This window comes from Haliotis rufescens, unplaced genomic scaffold (assembly GCF_023055435.1).
Source record: "Haliotis rufescens isolate VD_foot unplaced genomic scaffold, xgHalRufe1.0.p SCAF_1, whole genome shotgun sequence".
Classification (NCBI taxonomy): domain Eukaryota; kingdom Metazoa; phylum Mollusca; class Gastropoda; order Lepetellida; family Haliotidae; genus Haliotis; species Haliotis rufescens.
In genome coordinates this window covers 73,393,252-73,418,307 of record NW_025963779.1, presented here as the reverse complement: position 1 = coordinate 73,418,307, position 25,056 = coordinate 73,393,252, and the positions used below count along the sequence as shown (strand labels likewise).

Sequence of the window (25,056 nt, the reverse complement as noted above, 5' to 3'; positions counted from 1 at the left end):
GTCAATACTCCCTCAACATGAAGGTGTGTACAGCTTACCCTACTATCCATACTCCCTCAACATGAAGGTGTGTACAGCTTACCCAACTATCGATACTCCCTCTACATGAAGGTGTGTGGGCTTACTTAACTATCGATACTCCCACTGGATATACATCAGTACGGCTTATAGCTGGCTACCTTTTCATCACACTGAACCATATGGTACCAGAACAGGTCTATATACCAAGTGACACAGTGATACGAGATTCCTTTCATAATGTCAAGCACTTACAAATACCTACCAATCAATGGCATATCTCTTCTCAAAACTAACATCCCCAATGGACACACTCATAACGTTTGGGCATCTGTGCATAACATCAATAAATTTCATATTTTTTTAAACTCATGCATTCAGCTCCTTTCAGCCTGTGCTGTGGAGAGTGGCACAATAATCATATACATACTAATCCAAGGCTGATCCATATGGCAACAGCTGCCATCCAAGGACGGAGAGATAATATTGAAGCAGATCAAAACTTCGATAAATTACACAACTGGTGGCACAATCTAAAAGAGAACACAAATTATTTAGGAATTAAGGGAATATTTAGGGAATGCTTTTAAACAATGTGTTGCCATTTCACAGACTATCTAGAAATATATGGATAATACAGGGATGTTGCTACCACCAGTTGTACTTATATGAAATGCATGCATGTGTATGTAGCTGCTTGTACTAGCGAGCGAGCGAGTGAGTGAGTGAGGTTTCATGTCACAAAAGACACAAGAAATAAACTTCACACATTGTACCCATGTGGGGAATCAAACCTGGACTTTCAGTGTGACGAGCAAACGCTTTAACCCCTTAGCTACTGCACCACCCTGGTTGAAGTACCTTACAAAAACACAGTATACATACTCTGCCACCTAGTCCCTGTTTTATCTCAATGCCCAGTGCCAGGCAGGGTAACAACAAGTAACATCTTTTTAACACCTGTGTGGGTATGGATGTGATAATGTGAATGTTTACAAAGTGCAAACCTGATCCAGAGTTATCTCCCCTGTGTGTACTCTTGTGGTGAAGAAACTCCAAAGTACAGACTCTTGAATGGTTATGTTTGTTTTTCTATGATTCTTTTATTTTAATTATGTTGAAGATATTAATGTTGACCTGTATGTATGCCCTTGCTGTTAAACGTTCAATATAATGATGATATTACAATTATCATTATACTACTTATCACGGATGAGAAATTTACTTTCTATTGTTCCTCTTTTGAGATGGCCTTTTTCAGATTGCATTATTTTGTGTGAAAACAAAAAAAGAAAGTAAATACAAATCAAGTCATTGTATACTACACCAACACTTGCTAACAGTCATCTTTAATCAAAGGTGTGGTCCTTAGCAAACGTTGAGTAGTGTATTGGTATGACACCAATCAGACTTAAAAATAACTCTTCAAAATGCCAAATAAGCATATAAAAATCCCATGATTGATGCAACAAATGTTTCTTCATCAAAACAGTTAACCACTGTAGCTAAAATCCCCAGTCTGACAATGTATTCTTCTGTTGATCTTTGACCCAGGACAACATGACAGACAGGCTGGACTGTTAGACACAAATGCACTTACAGCTTACACAGGGATTACACAAACTGATTGCAAACAACCAAGGACAACATTATTTTTATTCTTAACTTAACCCAAATCTTTACTTTTTATATAATCTCTTGTACTTGTCCTCAACAATGATTGCTTTTCAGGTTAACCTAGAGTACATTCATCAACTCTCCTAAAGCCCCTGTGTGATGCTTCCATTGTAACTATCTTCCACTGTGACTCATACATTGTAACTATCTTCCAATGTGACTCTTACATTGTACCTATCATCCTATGTGACTCTTACATTGTAACTATCTTCCACTGTGACTCATACATTGTAACTATCTTACACTGTGACTCTAATATTGTAACTATCTTCCACTGTGACTCTTACATTGTAACTATCTTCCACTGTGACTCTTACATTGTACCTATCTTACACTATGACTCTAATATTGTAACTATCTTCCACTGTGACTCTTACATTGTAACTATCTTCTACTGTGACTCATACATTGTAACTATCTTCCACTGTGACTCGTACATTGTAACTATCTTCCACTGTGACTCATGCATTGTAACTATCTTCCACTGTGACTCAAAAAATTGTAACTATCTTCCACTGTGACTCGTACATTGTAACTATCTTCCAATGTGACTCTTACATTGTAACTATCATCCTATGTGACCCTTACATTGTAACTATCTTCCACTGTGACTCGTACATTGTAACTATCTTCCACTGTGACTCATGCATTGTAACTATCTTCCACTGTGATTCTTACATTGTAACTATCTTCCACTGTGACTCATACATTGTAACTATCTTCCTCTGTGATTCTTACATTGTAACTATTTTCCACTGTGACTCATACATTGTAACTATCTTCCACTGTGATTCTTACATTGTAACTATCATCCTACGTGACTCTTACATTGTAACTATCTCCTACCGTGACTCGTACATGGTAACTATCTTCCACTGTGACTCTTACATTGTAACTATCTTCCTCTGTGATTCTTACATTGTAACTATCTTCCACTGTGATTCTTACATTGTAACTATCATCCTACATGACTCTTACATTGTAACTATCTTCCACTGTGACTCTTACATTGTAACTATCTTCCACTGTGACTCATGCATTGTAACTATCTTCCACTGTGACTCTAACATTGTAACTATCTTCCACTGTGACTCTTACATTGTAACTATCTTCCACTGTGACTCTTACATTGTAACTATCTTCCACTGTGACTCATGCATTGTAACTATCTTCCACTGTGACTCTTACATTGTAACTATCTTCCACTGTGACTCTTACATTGTAACTATCTTCCACTGTGACTCATGCATTGTAACTATCTTCCACTGTGACTCTTACATAGTAACTATCTTCCACTGTGACTCTAACATTGTAACAACATCTGAGAAAGAGAATTTTCATTAGTTTATGCCAAGTCGGCAGGTCTGTAAAACTAATTTATAGAAGAACCAGAGTGTCCCAGATAATTCAAATTGTTATAGCTCTTTGTGACAGTGGGTCTCCAACATTTTGCCAAAGAAACACCATTATCAAAAAGAAACATTATAAAAAAAACAGGCAAATTATCAAGTCTATAGCGTACATTATCTGTAGCACATCAAGGTACGATGCACTATCATCAGTCAGTCACATATTGGCATCTAATCTGGTCACCCACTTATCACACAAAGTCATTGTGACCAATCAATACCCATTTCAGTCCTACAGGGAAAATACAGCATAAAGAGTTCTCTTTAAAAAAATGTCTTGTCAAAATGTCAATGAAGTGGTCCAGGTTCTGGGAAATTATAGTGCATCACAGTATCTACACTTAATTGATAATGTTCACAGTTGATACTGTTTATGTCTTATCAAGCAGGTAAAGTAAGTCACTGGAGGGTTTCAGCAAAAATGTTTCATCAATAATTAGGTTTTGTGTAAGTAGTGATAAATTTATCTCTGGGATCATGCCATGTGCTTCGATCAAACTATTGAACCTGGATATACATGCACTAAAACCCTGTAGACAGAAAACATATCATATATAAATAAATAAAGAACCCTAATTCAGTAAGAAAACAAGCAAGGGAATGGAGTTTTATGCCACTTTCTAGCAATATTCCAGCCATATCATGACAGGGAACACCAGAAATAGGCTTCACACATTGTACCCATGACAGGAATGGGACTGGGGCCTCTGTCGATTCAGACAGGGGATAATATGTTTCTGCATCCTCTGCCAAATCAGATAGGGGGATAATATGTTTCTATATCCTGTCAAATCATACAGGGGGTAATATGTTTCTATATCCTCTGTCAAATTAGACAGGGGGATAATATATTTCTGTATCCTCTGTCAAATTAGACAGGGGGGTAATATGTTTCTATACCCTCTGTCAATTCAGACAGGGGGTAATATGTTTCTATATCATCTGTCAATTCAGACAGGGGGGTAATATGTTTCTATATCCTCTGTCAATTCAGACAGGGAATAATTTGTTTCTATATCCTCTGTCAAATCAGACAAGGGGATCATATTTTTACTGCATACTATATTTCTGTATCCTTTAAATGGTGTTAGATATGGACTTTAATTAGCTAAGCTTATAACGCTGAAAGACATCTAGATCCAGGCCTCAGACAAGTGGCTAATGTTGGAGACTAAGACTTGTGGCACTAATGCCAGGGAATTGCAATTAACTGAGGAGCACATCTACCTTCTAACAATTTAGGGGGATTACGGGTGGCCCAGTCGTCTGAGGCGCCGCAGAGTGGCGTCCCTTGATCATGCCAGAAACCTATGATTGTGGATTCGAGTCCCGGTTCGCTCCGATTATGTTTCTAGGTTTGTCAGTACCATACCCGTGCCCGTGGGTTTCACCGAAGTGGTAAACATCTAAGACCTGCATCACTTTGGGCTTTCCTCCTATAATAAGCTGACACGCCGCGATATAACTGGAATACTGTTAAAAGCGGCATTCAACCCAACTCACTCACTTACTCTAACAAAAGTACGTGCTGGCTCTATTCAACTTGAACACTGATGTCAAGGCCTTGCTCCTAATACAATTTCCAAACATCAGTAGATTGCAACATGTTCACAATCAGTAATTTAATCTACTCAAACTACCGATGGACCAGTGCAGTATCGATGCCACTTTTGATATTTTGCCCTGTCATCGATGTATTGCCAACAGCCAAGGACAATTGCAATGCATTGACAGCTTGATCAATTGCTGCATCCCCAGATGATCACACTGACAATGACAACTCCTGCATGGCATCTAACATACTTTCGGTTGAACCATCTCTACCAAAATGAATCATTTTCCAACAAGATTATGAGGCAAACAACATACATCAAACAAAAGAGTGAGTGAGTGAGTATGGTTTTACGCCGCTTTTAGCAATATTCCAGCAATATAACGGCGGGGACACCAGAAATGGGCTTCACACATTGTACCCATGTCGGGAATCAAACCCGGGTCTTCGGCGTGACGAGCGAACGCTTTATCCACTAGGCTACCCGACCGCCCCTCGAACAAAAGAACAACTAATTCCCAAACATTGCGAGCACTGTAGAGGCATGGTCATTAATAACAACATCAGAATGTTTGTCTTATTTATATAAAACTTTGTGTATTGTATACCACCTCCTGAGACACGACGTGGCACAAAATCATGTGATCCACTGACATGGTTAATTGTTTTTTTACTTTCGAGTGAGTATGGTCTTAAGGTCCTGTTGACAATATGCCAGCAACATCATAGCAGGGGAACCAGAAATGGGCTTCACACATGTGGGGAATCAAACCCAGGCCTTTGGCATTATGAGTAAATGCTTTAACCATAAGGCTACCCCACTGCACAGCTACAATAGAGGTTCATGGGAAATGCTATGCTGGTATTAACTACCCTGTTTCTGCACCAGGGCATGAATACAAAGTAAGTCTAACCTCTCATAATGAGTCCTGCCAACAACTCAGCAACAGTATGGGTGTTGGAGTCTTGTAGTAGAGGTCAGTATCAGTGAATGTCCAGGCACACAAAAGCAATTAAGCACAGGAAGGTCTCAACATTGTCCTAATACACGTTGTTAACCCGACCTCACACCTGACCAGGGCTCCTGACACGGTCCAGTACACAAGTGACCATCACCACTCAACTGAATGTCCACATGCATAACAAGGGGTTATACACGACTAATCGGCTGCTAGTTAGAGACAAGTGATTTGACGTAAGACTATAGTTTATATACTTCATGTTTATGTGGATGTAACACGTAACACATGGGGTCTAGTACTGTCTACCATTGTAACAGAGATGCTCTTGTTGTTGAAAAGCAAGTCAATGAAACGGACAAATCCGTTTTCGTGGTTCACTTCAAATGAGTCAAATATTACAACTAATAACTTGTCAGAAAGTATATATCTTCCGAAAAACATCACATTAAATAGTTATGACAACTGTCTTCCTCGGACACAAGTTAAACAGTAGTTTAAAGTTAAAACATAAGACACTTTCAAATGACAAGCATTATCATCATTGATAATATTATTTAGTTTAATCTGTTAATAATAATAATAACAATAATAATCTCCATGTCACATGTTAACATCCATCTACTTGGTAGTTGCTCACAGTGCTTCATAGGGGTTGTGCAGTACACTTTTCTGAACAGATAGGTTTTCAAGTTTGATTCGAAAGCTTAGAGGGAAGAAGAAAGACTGATATAGTTTTAACTTTCGATTGATGGTTAATTTCAGAGCATTTCAAATCAATATTCCATTTGGTACCTCATAATTAACTGGTGTGTATACATAATTCACAAGATGGGACAAAATCTTTATCAACTTTAATTAGCAGATGTGACAATATACACCACATTACAAGCAGATAACACACAGCAGATCATCTCATCATCAACATGGGGATTGCAGGGCGACTGCATGATCATGCACTAATAACTATAGCAGACTTGTGAGAATATTGCACTGATCTGTCAAAATGGATGTTATATTGTTTAATACCACCCAGGTTACTGTATGTCAATATGATCCATGTTGTACATACAGCTATATTACATGCAACATGTGCATATTCACATTTAATATATATACCGCCATATACATCATAATATATATGTCATACAGGATATGTAATATGTAGCGGAAATCTGCTTCAGTTGTCAGAATCATTTTTACTAGTTATAAGTCATTGGTCACATTTGGTTGTTTATTGATTGAAAAATAGATTAGAAGGATAGCTGTAGCAAAAATGATCAGCCAGGATTAAGCATAATGGACCTTTGGACTGGGAAATTGTTTATTTAACCTTTTTCATAGCATATTTAAAAATGACTTAATTCAAATTTCAATACTGTTTCATAAAAAAATATTCAAGTATAATATTGGACATCTCAAATCCATGTATCTTTAATACGTGCGTTTGATACCTTAATTAAAGGGATTTAAATGCATCTGAAAATAAGTTTATATGGAAATGTTAATGTGTTTAACTTTAAAATAAAACAAGTCTAAGAATACAAACAGGTGCTGTGCTTGTTTGAGGGACAAACAAAATGATGTTTACGAACTTCACCAAAAATAAACATTGTCGTATGCTTGAAGGATGACATTGTCACTTGCCTCTCACAAGAGGTAAACACAAACCGAAAACTTCAACAAGTTGGATGCCTTACCTGGGGATCTGAATTTACCGCCGTTTGGGTGTTAGCAGCGACCCAGGCCTCGGCAAAAGTCTCCATCGCCGCATGGAAGTCCATCTCGGTGAAGCTGGCGTTTTTTCTGAAATACACCAGCAGCCGAAATAATGGCCGCTTGACAAAGAGTTCCTCTAAGACACAATATGCAGGGATGGATTATCGTTTTCGGTCGCTCAAATCACGGGAAACGCACACTCACAAGTTGACATGTCCTCGTAATTTCTAGCCTCCCAATAGTCATGGTTATAAGTGTCTAAGTTACGTATTTGGGTCCTGCGAGAGGCACATGAAGACATTACAAGGCAGTGCTACCCTCCCTCTCAGATAAAGCTACATATCCTAAGAGGATTAAGCGGCCTCCTCGCGCATGTAAATAGTGATGTGCCTGCGTCAGGAAACATAGTTCCAGAATCAACAACTGCAAACATTTCTAAAGCGTTCGTCCATGCTCTGATTTTTCAACAGCATATATGTTCATGCATTTCGAACCATTACGGCCATGTGTGTGGAAGATTGTTTCAATAGCCGCCTTTGGTGGGCGTTTTGTATGTGGAAGTGCGGACGGTTACAATTCACGTTGATCCAAGAAATTGGGGCAAAGATTAGCATGCTGAACTGTGTACCGGATCAGTCATCACTGTAAGCAGTTGTCTCCCTTGCCTGTCTCATTTTACCTTATTATGTAGTCAGCACCAGTTGACTATATCTAGGTTTGCAGCAGCTGGTCGAACTACTTTCTCATGACAGATAATGTGTCAGGCTTTGTCAGTGTTTAATTTTTTGACGAATGTAAAATTTGAAGAAATTGAATAGTTCTTAATTTGATTCATTCTGCCGTAAAGTGTGTAATTAGTTTCCCGTCGAGCAATCAACTGAACAGCTTTTCATTGCCTTTTAAACTGCTGATGCGGCGCACCGCGTCATTGATATTTTACTCAAAAAGTTGTAATAATAATAGTTGAATTTTATTCCATTGTTTAATAATGGTTGTATTTTAATCCATGCATTTTGACAGAATAAAGACGGTCCCAGGGACCAGACATAATCACCGCCATCAAAACGGGATAATACAGACAGCGGATTTGTCAAAAGATGATACAGGTAATGCTAAGCGGATTATGATTAACAAAAGAGTTAGTTTTCCTGTCTAATCCGGGGACAATGAGTGACCTAGTTTCTCTCCAAACGACAACGGACATATTTATAACGCATGTGAATGTATCCCTCTTACCATATTGCTTTCAATAAGTTTTAGGATTTGAATAATTATATCGAAAATCTCGGTTACAATAAATATATGGATCTTTCTACAATGTAATCCACATGTTTTTTTAAGCCAGCTCACATTCTTGCCAAAAAAGGTGTTTTTTAGCAAAATTGTAATCTGTCACCGTAAAGGAATTGATGAGGTGTACGTACCCTATTACACTGACACACTATATCTACCCATGAAGATCCAGGTAAGAACAGGTCTTCAGCAATCCATGCTTGCCATAAAGGCGACTATGCTTGTCGTTAGAGGCGACTAACGGGATCGGGTGGTCAGACTCGACCACTGACTGGTTGCGTGGATCGATGCTCATGATGTCAATCACTGGATTGTCTGGTCGAGACTCGATTATTTTTCAGCCAGCCGTCAAATAGCTGGAATATTGCCGAGTGGGACATTAAACAACAAACAAAAAAGCAACACACAAAATCTAAATAGCTATTGTTGGAATGATACTTACTGATCCGCGCTATTCGACAAATTAATTTGGTCTTGATAGGACTGTCCATAGTAGATAAGATAGCCTGATGGAATGTTTTGTTTGTTTGTTGTTTAACGCCGCACTCAGCAATATTCCATCTACTGATGGAATGGCGGTTAGCTTATCGCGAATTGACACGGGTTCGATTCCACATAAAAAACAACATCTTGAGTTCTTGGCTCCCACGCTGTGCTGTAGTACTAAACTGTTGTTAAAATATACTTATAATCCTACACGTACAACCTCGTGCCCACCATCACACCATACTCGATAATCCGGGGTATAATATAGCCATTTTGTTTAAAAAAACCAGACCCAACACTTTGTTTTCAACCCGATTAAAATTACACGACGCTCGAAACTGCCGTCCAATCAAATGAGACACAGGAGCGAGAGAAACTATGTGCTATATAGTTATTGATAAGTGAGGTTGAGATGGTGACGTCACTTCAGAAATGAGGTTTTGGTGGCTCTTGAGTATTTGTTGTAATAAACAAGATAACCTGGGTAATCGCGAATGCCATCCCATCTGATTCACAAGTTTTGATGCAATTAACACATTTGTATACACATTATTTGGGATGGTAGGATAGCCACGTGCTAAAAGTTAAAAGCGGCGTAAAACCACATTCACTCACTCACACATCACGATGAACGCATGACTTTACCTTTTCATCACAGTGGGATTTAAAACAACTGCTGTTTAACGACGGAACTAGGGTATGGATACTCGAAATCGATATCTCTCTCATATATGCCAAAGGCCAAAATGCAAGAACGTAAGAACTGTATAGGAACATGTGTAGGTACAGAAGATCCGGGGTAGAAAGGTCTTCAGCAACCCATGCTTGATGTGAGAGGCGACTAACGGGATCGGGTGGTCAGGCTCGCTGACTTGGTTGATGCACGTCATCGTATCCCAATTGCGTGGATCGATGCTCATGATATCCATTACTGGATTGTCTGGTCCAGACTCGATTATTTACAGACCGCCGTTATATAGCTGGAATATTGCTGATCGCGGCGTAAAACAACAAACAAACAGACAACAGACAACAGACAACAGACAACCATCAATATCCCCCATCTCCCATCCCCGGTAGATTGGAATATAATTAGACTAACATCTAGTCTCTGAAATGAACATATCATACAGAACAAAAAAAAGTTGTTCAGTTATCTTAATACAAATATAATAAAAGGGAGCCCAGTGACTCTCTTCATTTCTGATACTGCAGTAATCTAGACTTGCCAAACATTATAGACTTGCATGGGCTGTATTTAATATATATTTGTATCAGGGTCTGTAAGACAGACTAGAATATAAAACATTGTTCTGTAAAGGCTCTACTTCTAGCATCTGACCACTCGCGACCCATGCTTTAATGAGAGCGGTTTTATGCTCCTTTGAACATTATTTCGACGTGATCAGGTCGCAGATGAAAGCAACGAACGCGGTTATGCTGGTGGCGATCCAAGAATTGATGTAAGGATGCATTTTGTACTTAGATTCCAGAGAAGAGGATCCTGGCACACTAAGGTTAGGGGTCTGATGAGTGAGTATGGTTTTATGCCGCTTTTAGCAATATTCAAGCAATATCACGGCGGGGGACACCAGATATGGGCTTCACACATTGTACCCATGTCGGGAATCGAACCCGGGTGTTCGGCGTGACGAGTGAACGCTTTAACCACTAGACTACCCGACCGCCCCTACTAAGATTAGGGGTCTGATGAACATATATGTGGTGGTACATTGTCCTGTGTATAGTTCGAATCCCGTTTCGCCCCGATTATGTTTCTAGGTTTGTCATACCTATGTGTAGGTTTCACCACAGTGACACACATCCGGCATTATTCCGGGCTTTCCTTCCATAGTAAGCGGACGCGCCGTGGTGTAACTGGAATACTCTTCAAAGCGGCGCTTAACCTACCTCACTCACTCGCTTGTGTACAGCGCACAGATCACAAATCAGGCGAATTCAGAAGCCGCAGAGAGAGTAGTTGGATGGATGATTGTGTTCGACAGCATGACTCCTGTTCGTTTCTAGGGCTTCTGAAGCACATGCTACATGTGGTGTTGCCTGTTCGAAATATTGCCTTGTTCGCCCTAACAGTGAATGGGTACCCGATAGGATAAGACAATAATGTGACAGTTTCCCTACTAGCGCCTCACAGGCAGCTTGAATTGTATACTCCCCAGGGAGCTGAGAATGAAAATCGATTGCACGCTGATCCACTGACCTGAGTGAAAATGGTTTCGGGCTTGGAACATACACGAGTATGGAGTTTTATAATTATTATGATTATGGTGAATAAAGGATGATATAAAACAAGACACTGGCTCATATGGCTGAATTAGAAACAACCTTAAAGGTGGACAATAGGCTGCACGCTAGGGCTTTTGTTTTTTGTATGTCGGGTACTTTTTAAGCGTAGATCTGGTACTTGTTGAGTGTAGGTCTGGTACTTGTTTAGTGTAGGTCTGGTACTTGTTGAGTGTAGGTCTGGTACTTGTTTAGTGTATGTCTGGTACTTGTTTAGTGTATGTCTGGTACTTGTTTAGTGTAGGTCTGGTACTTGTTGAGTGTATGTCTGGTACTTGTTTAGTGTAGGTCTGGTACTTGTTGAGTGTAGGTCTGGTACTTTTTGTTTTGAGTGTATGTCTGTTACTTGTTGAGTGTATGTCTGTTACTTGTTGAGTGTAGGTCTGGTACTTGTTGAGTGTAGGTCTGGTACTTGTTGAGTGTAGGTCTGGTACTTGTTGAGTGTAGGTCTGGTACTTGTTTAGTGTAGGTCGTGTATTTGTTCAGTGTAGGTCGGGTACTTGTTCAGTGTCGGACTAAACCTTAGTTTAAACCTTAATTTCGCGTGTGATTTTTAGACAGGAAGTGAAGTTGGGGTAACTGTTTATTATTAGACTGATTTGAATGAAAAAGCGGACGAATCCAGTGCTATTTGAATGTCTTGGTTCCCACAGTTGCTGTGGCTCAGATTTCTTGTGATACCTTGTATCAATTATAGTTTATAATTGTAGTCTTTTGAGGATTAATTAAGGATTAAGAATTAATAATGTTGCTGAAAAACTCGTACAGGGTCGGTTTGGTAGCACAGTGGTTGATGTGTATGCTTGTCATGGCAAAGACCTACAGTCGATTCTTATAGAGTGCTAAGTGTGGGTAAAATGTTTGAAGCCATATTTTGGTATGCTATAGTGTGAAAAGTGCTAAACGAAGCTTAAACGTCCATCACCCCTTCACTACGGCTCCCGGAAGAAAGTAACATCTATGCTTTTTTTAAAAACAACAACAACAACAACAACAACAACAACCAACCAAACGCTTCTGATTGTTACAAGTTACAGGTGAAAGCAATATATAGTCACCACACCCTCCCCACGCCTCTCACATAGAGGAAGAAATGCGTTAAGTATCAAACTCAGAAGAAACAAACAACTGACTTCATAACGTGCACTCTAGAAACATTAGGTTAGTCTGAGAGATCTGACAGTTTCCGCATAGCTTCAACAATCATAAAAAAAACAACTTAAATTTGAACTTTTGTGAGAACGTGGTCACATAAAAAACGTCAAATCATGTCACGGCGGCCAATTTGTTGTATCACGAGAACCAACACACTGAATAAATATAGGCATATGAACAATATATACACAGGGTATTCAATAAATCCATTACACACTGGATCACTGGATTGTCAGGTCCAGACTCCATCACTTACAGACCGCCGTCATGTAGCTGGAATATTCCTGAGTGCAGTGTCAAACAAGAAACAAACAAACACAAACAAAGTCATCACACACTGACTATATATGTATACACTTTTCATTGCAATAGGCATATGGACAATGCATACACAGGGTATTCACTAAAGTCATCAAACACTGAGTAGTGTTTGTTTGTTGTTTAACGCCACATTCAGCAGTATTCCAGCTATTTGACATGTAACAAACCAAGTCACCGAGCCTGACCACCCGACCCGGTTAGTTGTCTCTTACGAAGGATAGGTTGCTGGGGACATTCTACAATTGTATGTTAGGTCACAATACAGTTGCCAATTCGATAAAGACGATACTCGAGCAAACAGGGTTTTTCTAAGTTATATGACACTATGGTGCAGTCTGTCCTTTGCTACGGCGCATCTGTATGTGGTAACCGTGATGTATCTGCTGTTAATGCAGCACACCACCGTGCCATCAGTTTTTTTTTCTGGGGGTAGGTAGATATGCACCTAATTTGCCTCTTAATGGGGATACAGGGTGGATACCTCCGAGAGTCAGACTTGCAGTATGGGGCCTGGCATTGTCGTGTTGAAACAATGTCCACTGCTGTTGGTTTTGTAAGAACGGAAGCACAACTGGCTGCAACACTTGGTCTCTGTACTGCACAGCGTTCAGGTTTCCCTGTATAATCACCAAATCAGTCTTCTGATCTCCACAAATACCGCCCCACACCATGACACCTCCCCCGATATTATACAGCTAACATGCACGTGCAGTTTATGCTATAGGCGGAAAACCTGTTTCACCATTTTTTTTGTCACCGCACGAGAGCCGTCAAAGGTGGCGCGTTCGGGTGAGGTTTTTTTTTGTACCTGTTCCTTGGCAGTCATATTCCCAATACCCTCTTTCCACTAGTTATCGCTGTTTTTAGGAAAATTATAAATTGCCAACCTATACTTTCTTTTGCCGCTTAGTATATATTTCAAGCAAACTACACGATGTCCTTATGGAAAAATATCTAAAAAGCTGGCAGAAACTTCTATGGAAAGATAATGTTCATACTGTAAACTCCGTACGTATAGGATCTTTAAAGGTTGTTATTACTTTGAAAACTATGTCAAGAGCTGTATGCCCCGGAGTTACCGATCTGCCTGTACAAAATTTAGATGTGGTATTGCACCTTTAAGGATCGAAACAGACATACATGTACATATTAATTTAAAGGTTGAAGACAGAGTGTGCTTTAATTGTAATGATGATATTGAAGTTGAAACACGTGTTTTATTCGAATGTCCACAATACGATGATCTAAGATCTACATTATTTACGGGTATAACGGCTAAAATGTCCAACGTTTTAAACCTATCAAACAATGAGAAATTGTGTGTCCTTTTTAAACATGAGGTATATGTCACTGCCAAAACCTTTTTTTTTTAATATTACAACGCAGAAAGCTATTGCTTTATGGTTAAAACGTTTTTTTAACTGTGTATCATCATATAGTTCTGTGTATCGTCTCTCATAACTTTATATGAGTGGCGCTGTATTATTATTTTTTATGCATAAACGTCTCTTATTATGCATGTTTTTTTAATGATGTACAGCTGTGAGACGAAATTAAACTATCTGTCTGTCTGTCTGTCTGTCTGTCTGTCGATCTGTCTGTCTGTCTGTCTGTAACAAACCAAGTCACCGAGCCTGACCACCCGACCCGGTTAGTTGTCTCTTACGAAGGATAGGTTGCTGGGGACATTCTACAATTATATGTTAGGTCACAATACAGTTGCCAATTCGATAAAGACGATACTCGAGCAAACAGGGTTGCGGTAACTTCGTAACCCAAGGGAATTACTTACACCCGAGCAAACATGAATGAGGTGAGGTGAGGTGAGGCGAGGTGAGGTGAGGTGTTTATAACGTCTCTAATATAACTTCACTTACAGCGACCGTGCATGGTCGTTTGTGTGTGTGTGTGGCCGCTTGTACTAGTCCCAACTAATGCCAGTTTTATAGTGCTTGCCCACTGAGATACGATGCCGCAGTTTAATATACCCCATCCAGACACAGAATACTGACTCCGAGCCGAAGAGGCCTTGTTTTCCCCCTAAATATCGAGCGTCAGGCAGGGTAACAACAAGTACCATCTGGTAACGTTTTGGTATGCCTCCGCCGGGGATATACCGAAATACCGACCTTGTGCTCTCCGGGCGGATGCTATGTCGACCAGACTACGGAGGCGGCCCACAAAGTGATGCAGGTCCTAGACGTTCACCTCCGTGGTGAAACAGTGGGTATTGTGATGACAAACCAAGGATCAAGGTGAATCCTGTTATGCTGAGTTTGCACCTTTTCGGCTAGATGGCTTCAGAGGAGAAGATGTTTCATTCCAAAAAAAGATATCATCGGGGAATTATGTTTCCATTCTAGTATATGTACCTTGGATCCCGTGCATGGGACGATAGATAAGAATAAGAATATGAATGAAATAGGAGAGACTGGGATTGTTTTATAAAACATATCCCCAGGGGTATACAAGGGAGACAACATTACAGACTACTTATGATGACACAAAATTTCACTTTGTTTCTAATCGATTTGGGACTATACACATTGTGTAACTGACAGGTTTCTAACTCCCAAATCATCACAGGAAATACAGCGACTATATACATTGTATAACTGACAAGTTTCAAACCTAGACACCTCATCACAGGAAAAGCAGCGCCTTTATACATCGTATAACTGACAGGTTTCAAACCTAGACACCTCATCACAGGAAAAGCAGTGCCTATATACATTGTATAACTGATAGGTTTCGAACTCCCAAATCATCACAGGAAAAGCAGCGACTATATACATTGTATAACTGACAGGTTTCAAACTCAGACACATCATCACAGGAAAAGCAGCAACTATATACATTGTATAACTGATAGGTTTCGAACTCCCAAATCATCACAGGAAAAGCAGCGACTATATACATTGTATAACTGACAGGTTTCAAACTCAGACACATCATCACAGGAAAAGCAGCGCCTTTATACATCGTATAACTGACAGGTTTCAAACCTAGACACCTCATCACAGGAAAAGCAGCGCCTTTATACATCGTATAACTGACAGGTTTCAAACCTAGACACCTCATCACACGAAAAGCAGCGCCTTTATACATTGTTTAACTGACAGGTTTCAAACCTAGACACCTCATCACAGGAAAAGCAGCGACCATATACATTGTATAACTGATAGGTTTCGAACTCCCAAATCATCACAGGAAAAGCAGCGACTATATACATTGTATAACTGACAGGTTTCAAACTCAGACAAATCATCACAGGAAAAGCAGCAACTATATACATTGTATAACTGATAGGTTTCGAACTCCCAAATCATCACAGGAAAAGCAGCGACTATATACATTGTATAACTGACAGGTTTCAAACTCCCAAATCATCAGAGGAAAAATAGCAACTATATACATTGTATAACTGACAGGTTTCAATTGAATGAATGAGTGAGTGAGTGAGTGAATGAGTGAATGAGTGAGTGAGTGAGTTGGGTTTTAAGCCGCTCTTAACAGTATTCCAGTTATATCACGGCGTGTCAGCTTAATGTGGGAGGAAAGCCCGAAGTGATGCAGGTCTCAGACGTTTACCACTTCGGTGAAACCCACGAGCACGTGTATGGTGCTGACAAACCTAGAAACATAATCGGGGCGAACCGGACAGGTTTTAAAACTCAGACACGTCATCACAGAGAGAATAGCGACTTCATATAGTGTACCTGTCAGGCTGGATGTGGCTCCTGGTTGTTGTTGTGGATGGCTGTTGAATATTACTGCTGAAAGATGCTGCTGTTGGTTGATCATGGAGGAAAGAGATGATCCGATGCTGAAGAATCTTTTCAAATATAACTATTCAAAATTATTGGTGATGGACTATCCTCAAGATGTTGACGCAAATATGCCATCGGCTGACGCAAGAAAGTAATGCGTTTTTCACAGTCAGCCCATCCTTGACGCGTGTGGTATACGTACACACGCATTTCTTATTTATTACAACTTATAATTACATACGTATGGGTTAACAGATTGACATTTAGTGTGAACGAATATTAAGGTGAGATAGTTCATGGTTTCAGATGTTCAGGCGTTGACCGCATGCAGATGTTAGAAGCAGCGGCCAGAATGCAGCTAAACTCATTAATTTTGACACAGGTTACTATAGAACCATCGAAGGGACATTATCGCGGTGTAGCCTTCACAAAAAAACAAAAACAAGAAAAAAGTGTCAATTAAGGTTGTAGGGATGTGTCGCCGTTGTTATTTGAGAAACATCTTAACGATGTTGAGACCTATCTGAATGTTTATACCTGTAAAGGTATTTCTTTCGATACAGTCTATGGAGTTTTGAATTTAATGTTACTCCTGTATACTGGTGATACTGTAATATTTTTAGAAAATCCGCCCGAATTACAATATTGTACTAATGTTTTTTGAAATATTGTGATGAATGGAAATTTAAGGTTAATTTAAGAAACACTTAGATTGCTGTATTTGGTTATGGTGCTGGTACTGGTAAGAAAGGAAAGTATGATTTTACGTTTAGGAAGGCAAATATTGAAGCTGTAGACCGTTTTATAGGGAGTATTGTATTGTATTTAATAAAATAAGTAGATAATTTACTCATGCTTTTAAACGTTTAAGAGAACAATCGTTAAAGGAAATGTTTTTATTGTTATCTAAAGCTGGAAATTTATATCTCCCACTGGAGATTGTTTTTGATCATATGGTAATTCCTATTATTTGCTTCGGATGCGAAGTGTGGGGTTTCACTTATTTTACATGACTTGAAAACGTTCTTAAAATGTTTTTGAAATTGGTATTACATCTGAGGATATGTACTCCATCATATATGCTATATGGTGAAACCGGGAGACTGTCGATTTCTGTTGTCATTAAAGAACCTCATGACTGCATTTTGGTATAAAAAGTATAATTGACACCAATAATAATAAATAACAAAATATATTTATAATATTTAACAAATGTATTTCAAAGATACCTATCGTTGGAAGTGGATAGATTTCATTCATGATATATTTAATAATTGTGGAAATTTTATTGTTGTATAAAGCCTGAGTTTGGATTGAAACTTATATTTATAACGTTTTTTCATGAACAAATGTATTAGTTAAATTTAGAACTATCACTTTTGGAGTACCTGAAGAGGTTGGTCGATGAATAAACCTGCCATATAGTGATATACTAGTAATATTTCCTCTGTGTAAAATGTCATTTGGAAATGAGTTCGATATTTGCTCAAGTGTGCTGTTTTTATAAATGAACGCGAATTATAATTAAAGAAATAATATTATATGAAACGAAATAATTATAAAATGCAACTTTTTGTTTGTAAAAAAGTTTAGCTATGAAAAAAAAATTAAACAGTAAACTTACAAAGTGTAGATGTTATAAGATGTTGATGATGTTAATTAAGAGCTGCCTTGGCCACTATCATCTGTGACACGCAATGTACCACTGTGAGTGGCGTTATAAAACAAAGACTGATTGATTGGTTTGTAGGTTGGTTGAATTATTGATTGATGGATTGTAAATTCTGACACTTTTAACTTGTTTTTGTGAGGGCGACCACGCGACAATATCCCTCTAGGATTCCATAGATTACACTTGACGCTTATAGCGAGACGAAAACATTCAATGGTCAAATGTTCAGAATCCTGAAAAACTGCAAAATAAAAGCAACACTGAATTTATGCGGATATATATACGTTGCAATTATTCGTGATCTGAAGTCAGTACATATATTGATAACGCACGTTGACCACATTGCCTGTATAATGATGTATGCATCGAATACACATCGGCTGATTTGGCGTGTTCGTGGGTGCGTTCGCGCATGCGATCCTCTTTCATACACACATTGATCAACTAGTCATTCTAATTTAGATTAATTTCAGGTATCTAGAACTGAAGTACTGGCTTTATTTCGCATTTGAGTTTCAGACATTTCCAACTGTAGACATAGTGGATCGGGTGGTCAGGCTCGGTGACTTGGTTTATTATGTGTCATCCTGACCCTGATGTTCATAATATCAATCACTAGATTGTCTGGTCCAACTCGAATATTGCGGTGTTAAACAACAAACAAAACTCACAATCTAATCCTGAAATCTAGAGTTCAGATTTTGTTTTGTATGTGGGCATAACATTGAAGTAATGCAAAGATTAGACTAAAATCTAGTCTCTTAAATAAACATATCGTACATAAAAAAACAGTTGTTTAGTTATCTTAATAAAAATATAATAAAAAGGAGCCCAGTGACTCTCTTCATTTTCAGATACTGCAGTGATCTAGACTTGCCAAACATTATAGACTTGCATGGGCTGTATTTGATATATATTTGTATCAGGGTCTGTAAGACAGACTATGCAAACATGTATATTACTGTCTATTTCTATGAACTGCAGACTATTTTGACACAAATGCTCCCTTCGTGGTTACAGTTCGCAGAAACAATTATAGTTTATTGGGTTGTAACGCGTTAATCGGGTTGTGGCGATGACGGAACAAGATGAGTAGTCTATTGACCTATGTTAGACACTGCAACTTGCTGCGCATTTACGTATATTTGTCAGGATACGCTATACACGACACTGCAACTGGCTGTGCAGTGTTGTGCAAGGATTCGCTTTATAAGACGCTGCAACTCGCTGTGCAGGCCTGTGCAATGATCCGCTATTTAAGACGCTGCAACTCGCTGTGCAGGCCTGTGCAAGGATTCGCTATGTAAGACGCTGCAACTGGCTGTGCGGGCCTATGCAAGGATTCGCTTTATAAGACGCTGCAACTCGCTGTGCAGGCCTGTGCAAGGATCCGCTATTTAAGACACTGCAACTGGCTGTGCAGGCCTGTGCAAGGATCCGCTATTTAAGACGCTGCAACTGGCTGTGCGGGCCTATGCAAGGATCCGCTATTTAAGACGCTGCAACTGGCTGTGCAGGCCTGTGCAAGGATTCGCTTTATAAGACACTGCAACTCGCTGTGCAGGCCTGTGCAAGGATTCGCTTTATAAGACGCTGCAACTCGCTGTGCAGGCCTGTGCAAGGATCCGCTATTCAAGACGCTGCAACTGGCTGTGCAGGCCTGTGCAAGGAGACGCTATGTTAGACGCTGCAACTGGTTGTGAAGCTATGCTAGGATCCGCTATGTTAGACGCTGTAACTGACTGTGAAGATATGCCAGGGTCCGCTATGTAAGACGCTGTAACTGACTGTGTCGCATCTTACGACAAACATAGTCGCCTTTTACGGCAAGAATGGGTTGCTAAAGACCTATTAGCAAAGAAGAAGCTCGTACTTGATATGACAACAGCCTGGTCCCTGGTTAGGCTATGCTTCTGCTAAACTAGCGCAGCCTACCCAAGGAACCAGGCTGCATATGACAAATGTTCATGACGTAACAAATTGATACTACTACGTCATCTGAAAACTGGGTTCACGTCAGCCAAGTTTCTGGGGTTGACACATTCCTTCCGTTTTTCTTAAATAAGTTGTATACATGATAACCTACATAATAACCTACTCGGAATTAGTCAAAATATATCCATCGTGAAAGAATGGAGAATGTCCCTCGCGTCAGACTCCGTGTTCATACCATTTGTAAGCTCTCTTGACGTAAGATATATGTTTACGGTATAATTGCTCGTCTAAACAATGTTTTTCTCATTGGTTGTTCTCCAAAGCTTTGTATATTATGTTTTTAGGTGTAATGGCCGCCTTCTAATGACCCGTGGCTGTTTACCTTTATTATAATCAGTTGATATAAAAGTCGCGTCTAAGGTCCCCCGCAACCTATGCTTGGTGTAAGAGTTAATGGATTGGGTGGTTAGATTCAGTAACCTGGTTCATTGCATGTCATTGTCTCATAACTGCGTGGATCGATGCTCATCACTGGATTATCTGGTCCAGACTATATTTTAACAGACCAGCCATAAAGCTTGAATATTTCAGACCAAGGAGTTAGGATTATTACAATTCGTTGATATAATATACTATCTACACACTGAATATTCCTGAGTAAGGATTTAAATTTATTAAACAACAAACAACAATTTATATACATATAACATTGATATAATATATTATTTAGACTATGAAAATGTTTATGATAAAGACACCAGTTCTTGAACTTTATCAATACTCTCGGATGTACATACTCGTAGCATCGTACATTTCACAGAAGAAAGGATTCAAGTGGCCTATGTGTTTACCTTCAAAATAGTTTCCCTTATAATCGTAGACAAACATTATTCGTTTCATATTGGCAACTACTTGATACTTGATAATTTGTCCACTTGAACATACAGGCATAAGCCGTCGGAATCAGTTTTCTGGACAAAGTTGATCAACAAGAACGTCTATAGCAGACTCTCCCTTTAAAATATCCATCATACATCTGTGAGGTGCTGGCAGATTTATATATTTTACGAACGCTTCAGTCAGTAGCCCCCCACTGCTTGCTCAAATTGGTGTGGGCAAGCCCAGTGAATAAATTTGAGGGCCACACCGGTATGGTGCTACCACACACGGGTCTGGAGCAGCAGCTCTGTAAAAGAAACTATCTGTTTTACTACAATAACCTTGTTGCTCGATAATCCAGAATCGCTATATACATTACATTTAAAGATAACTGAATTACATGATTATTTTACCCAAACAAATCGTTTTAGCCGCTTATAAGTGTTACTGGACAGGTTTTTGTTTGTTTGTTTGTTGTTTAACGCCACACTCAGCAATATTCCAGCTATATGACGGCGGTCTGTAAATAATCGAGTCTGGACCAGACAATCCAGTGATTGATATCATGAGCATCGATCCGCGCAGTTGGGATCGATGACATGTATCAACCAAGTCAGAGAGTCTGACCACCCGATCCCGTTAGTCGCCTTTTACGACAAACATAGTCGCCTTTTACGGCAAGTATGGGTTGCTGAAGACCTAGTCTACCCTGGATCTTCACGGGTCTACTGGACAAGAAGTCTCCCAATAGGCTTTACTAATGTTTACCATCCAGGTTTTCATTCATGGTAATATTCTATAGTTATAAACTAGAGTACTATCCCAGAGACAACCAGGCACACCTCATGTATCAAACTTCGGTGTGAAGCTGTATTCTCATCAATGTTATCACTGAACAATACAGATAGTATGCCTGAATGATCCAAGTCACCCCCCTCCCCCCCCCCCCCCCAAAAAAAAAGAAGAAAAAAAAGGTGTCTTATGTAAAGATTAGTAAAGTAATTTGAAACATCTTGTCGATTAAACATGTCAAATAAGTTCTCGTAATGCAGACGGGATCGGCTATTTGCTTGATGGCTGGGCTGGGATATTGCGACAGCTGACAGTTTTGGTGATTGTGTCAGCAGGTCAGCCCTAACACGCGGCCCAACTACATACACACCTGCACCATGACACAACGGATTTCGATCTTACGACAAATCGGAAGTATTTGGTTAAAAACTGAATAAAGGTTACTTATGCAGAAACAAGTGATAATGTTAAATGCTTATAAACAGCTATAACGTCTGTACATCCAGTGTCACCAGCAAATGTAAGATAAGTTATTGGTCATGTGTTTTCGCTTTTACAGACGAATCAAGTTTCTGTCGTGACTTTTGTTGTGTTTGTAGATGGTTGAAAAGAAAAACGCCTGTTTCTCTGTGTGTCTTTCGGTCTCTCTCCTCCTCTGTCTCTCGCTCTCTCCCTGTCTGTCTCTCTCTTTCTGTGTCTCTCACTTTACATCTCTCCCGGTGTCTCTCTGTACCCGTCTGTCTGTCTCTGTGTATGTTTGTCTGTCTCTGTGTATCACTCTCTCACTCTAATTCTGCCGGCCTCTCTATATCTCTTCCCCCACTCTGTCTTGTTCTCTATCTCTCTCTCTCTCTCTCTCTCACACACACACTGTCTGTGTGTCACGATCACAATCTGAAATATTTCAGCATTGTATTGAGTGATGTGCCTCGCACTTGCAGATGCAGGCTACACACGTATAGCACCCGGCCAGCAAACAAGTGTCTGTTTTATATTTCCAGGCATCTCCAGCGCCTATGCCACCACAGTTCCAGCAATCCATAAACATCGTGTAGTTTGATTTATTTTGTATACAATTAATTTTTGGGAAATTGAGAAGTCATGTTCTGATGTTGTTCCTGAGTGCCACTCACAAGTTGTGTCTCTGTCTCTGTCGGTGTTCAACTCGATTCAGCCCAGCTACAGTCACAAGCGCACTCGACATGACGCCGGAAACCGGAAGCCCCAAGAGCGAGATGTAACCTTGTATGAATTACCTGACCTTAGGCCCACGCGGTCACATGTTGTACTGGACACTCCTTGTTTATAAACATTGGAGATTTCAAGGAAAATAACGCCTCTTAAAGTACACCTACCATCACCATCCATACGAACTGGCATCCTCGATTAACAAGGGTATTATATCTATTCTATTTTATTATGATTAATACTATGGACCTATTCAGCACCACAGCTTCGTTTCGGAAGTGACGTCACCGTCACCGCTCCTATATCTCCAATCTAGCACAGCATAAACGAAGAGCTATACAACTCGATAAAAGCGGTACGCTACCGCGGTCTCGAAAATTGCGTAAAATAGCGACGACCATATATCTCGCTCATGACAGAAATTTGATTGGAGGGGTATTATAAGCGTCGTGCCGTTTGAGTTGCGCTCAAGACGATCCAATGGTTTCCAGGATTTATTATAAGAAGGTGGAGATACAATACACCGGATAACCGAGTGTTATACATTGGCCACGTCCAAAAAAATCAAAGGGGGTACGGGTGGCCCAGTCGTCTATAAGGCGCCGCGATTCGCTGTGCAGAGTTGCGTCCCTTGGGAACGCTAGAAACCTATGATTGTGGTTCGCCCCGATTATGTTTCTAGGTTTGTCAGCACCACACCCGTGGTTGTTGGTTTCACCGAAGTGGTAAACGTCTGAGACCTGCACCACTTCGGGCTTTCCTCCCACATTAAGCTGACACGCCGTGATATAACTGGAATACTGTTCAAAGCGGCGTCAAACCCAACTCACTCACAAAATAAAAAAAAATGTTCTTCGGATTTTTTGTTTAAGTGAGGGGATGGTCGAAGAATATCTCTTGGATTAACATCAAATTACCTATGAAAATATAATAACGAATATAATCGTCAAGGTTAATGTGTGCCTTGTGTTATGCTGCATCTGTTTTGTGGCGTGTCGGTATGTTTAGCTTGTAAGTTATAGTAGGTGTTAACAATATTATCAAACCAATTGGTGATTTTACGTACGCTTTCATCATTATGCCTATTTCGCACACGATATACTATCATTTCACTCTCGTTAATGTATACTCTTTCAATGTTTTTTATATTAGGTATGATTATTATGTTGAATTATATTATTTAGTATTTGAAGGATAGTTTTATTATCTTTCTCAAATAAAACCGGACACCTGCGTGGTTGTGTTATTTAGACAAAATGATCAGAGGAAAATACTAAGGCACAATTAATATCATGGAAATATTTAGTAAACGTTTTATTCAATCTCATAATTTTTCATAAATCTTTCACTCTGATACATCATCACTCTGTGTGAAGATCGGTAAGACACTGAGAAGGTCTAGTTTGGTGAACCGCCAAATCTAAAAACGATTGGAATATTTATTGGCTTTTATCATTTTCCATTCAGAATTTCCAGTGTAATTTGGAAATTTAAAAGCGTAGGTACTGACTTGCTGATTAGAAAGATTACTTGACGCGACCTGATTATTTGTGAGATCTTCAAGCATGCAGAGAGGTATCGTATCGGTGTAAAAACATGTTATTTAATTGGATTGGGAATCTATTATGAAACGGTAACGTAGAGACCTTTAACCATACGGAATGCGTATGCGATATAAGGACTTACGATACGTGAAAGTGACAGCGGCTATGGTAGTTAGAAAACGAAATGTAGGTTTCTGTAGTATGTTTGAAAATTGCATGTCTTCAAGTAGTCCATACCCTGACTTAATGAAGATTGGGATATTTGGAAACTTTGCTTCAATTAAAGAATCTGATTGATAATACAAATAATGGCGACCGATACGTTCGTTTTAATGAAAATGTACATCTTTTTATAATCATTGGGACTAGTTCCAACGTTGGTG

General features: G+C 39.5%; 1 protein-coding gene across 1 annotated transcript in view; it reads right to left on the bottom strand.

Moving 5' to 3' along the window:
- The window catches only part of LOC124139750 (homeobox protein dve-1-like), a 52,604-nt gene extending 44,897 nt beyond the window's left edge, over positions 1-7,707 (bottom strand). The window contains exon 1 of the mRNA XM_048400705.1: positions 7,316-7,707. Within this exon, the coding sequence (XP_048256662.1) occupies positions 7,316-7,399 (84 nt within the window). The 5' untranslated portion in view covers positions 7,400-7,707. The remainder of the gene's footprint in view (positions 1-7,315) is intronic.
- Positions 7,708-25,056: the final 17,349 nt, after the last annotated feature.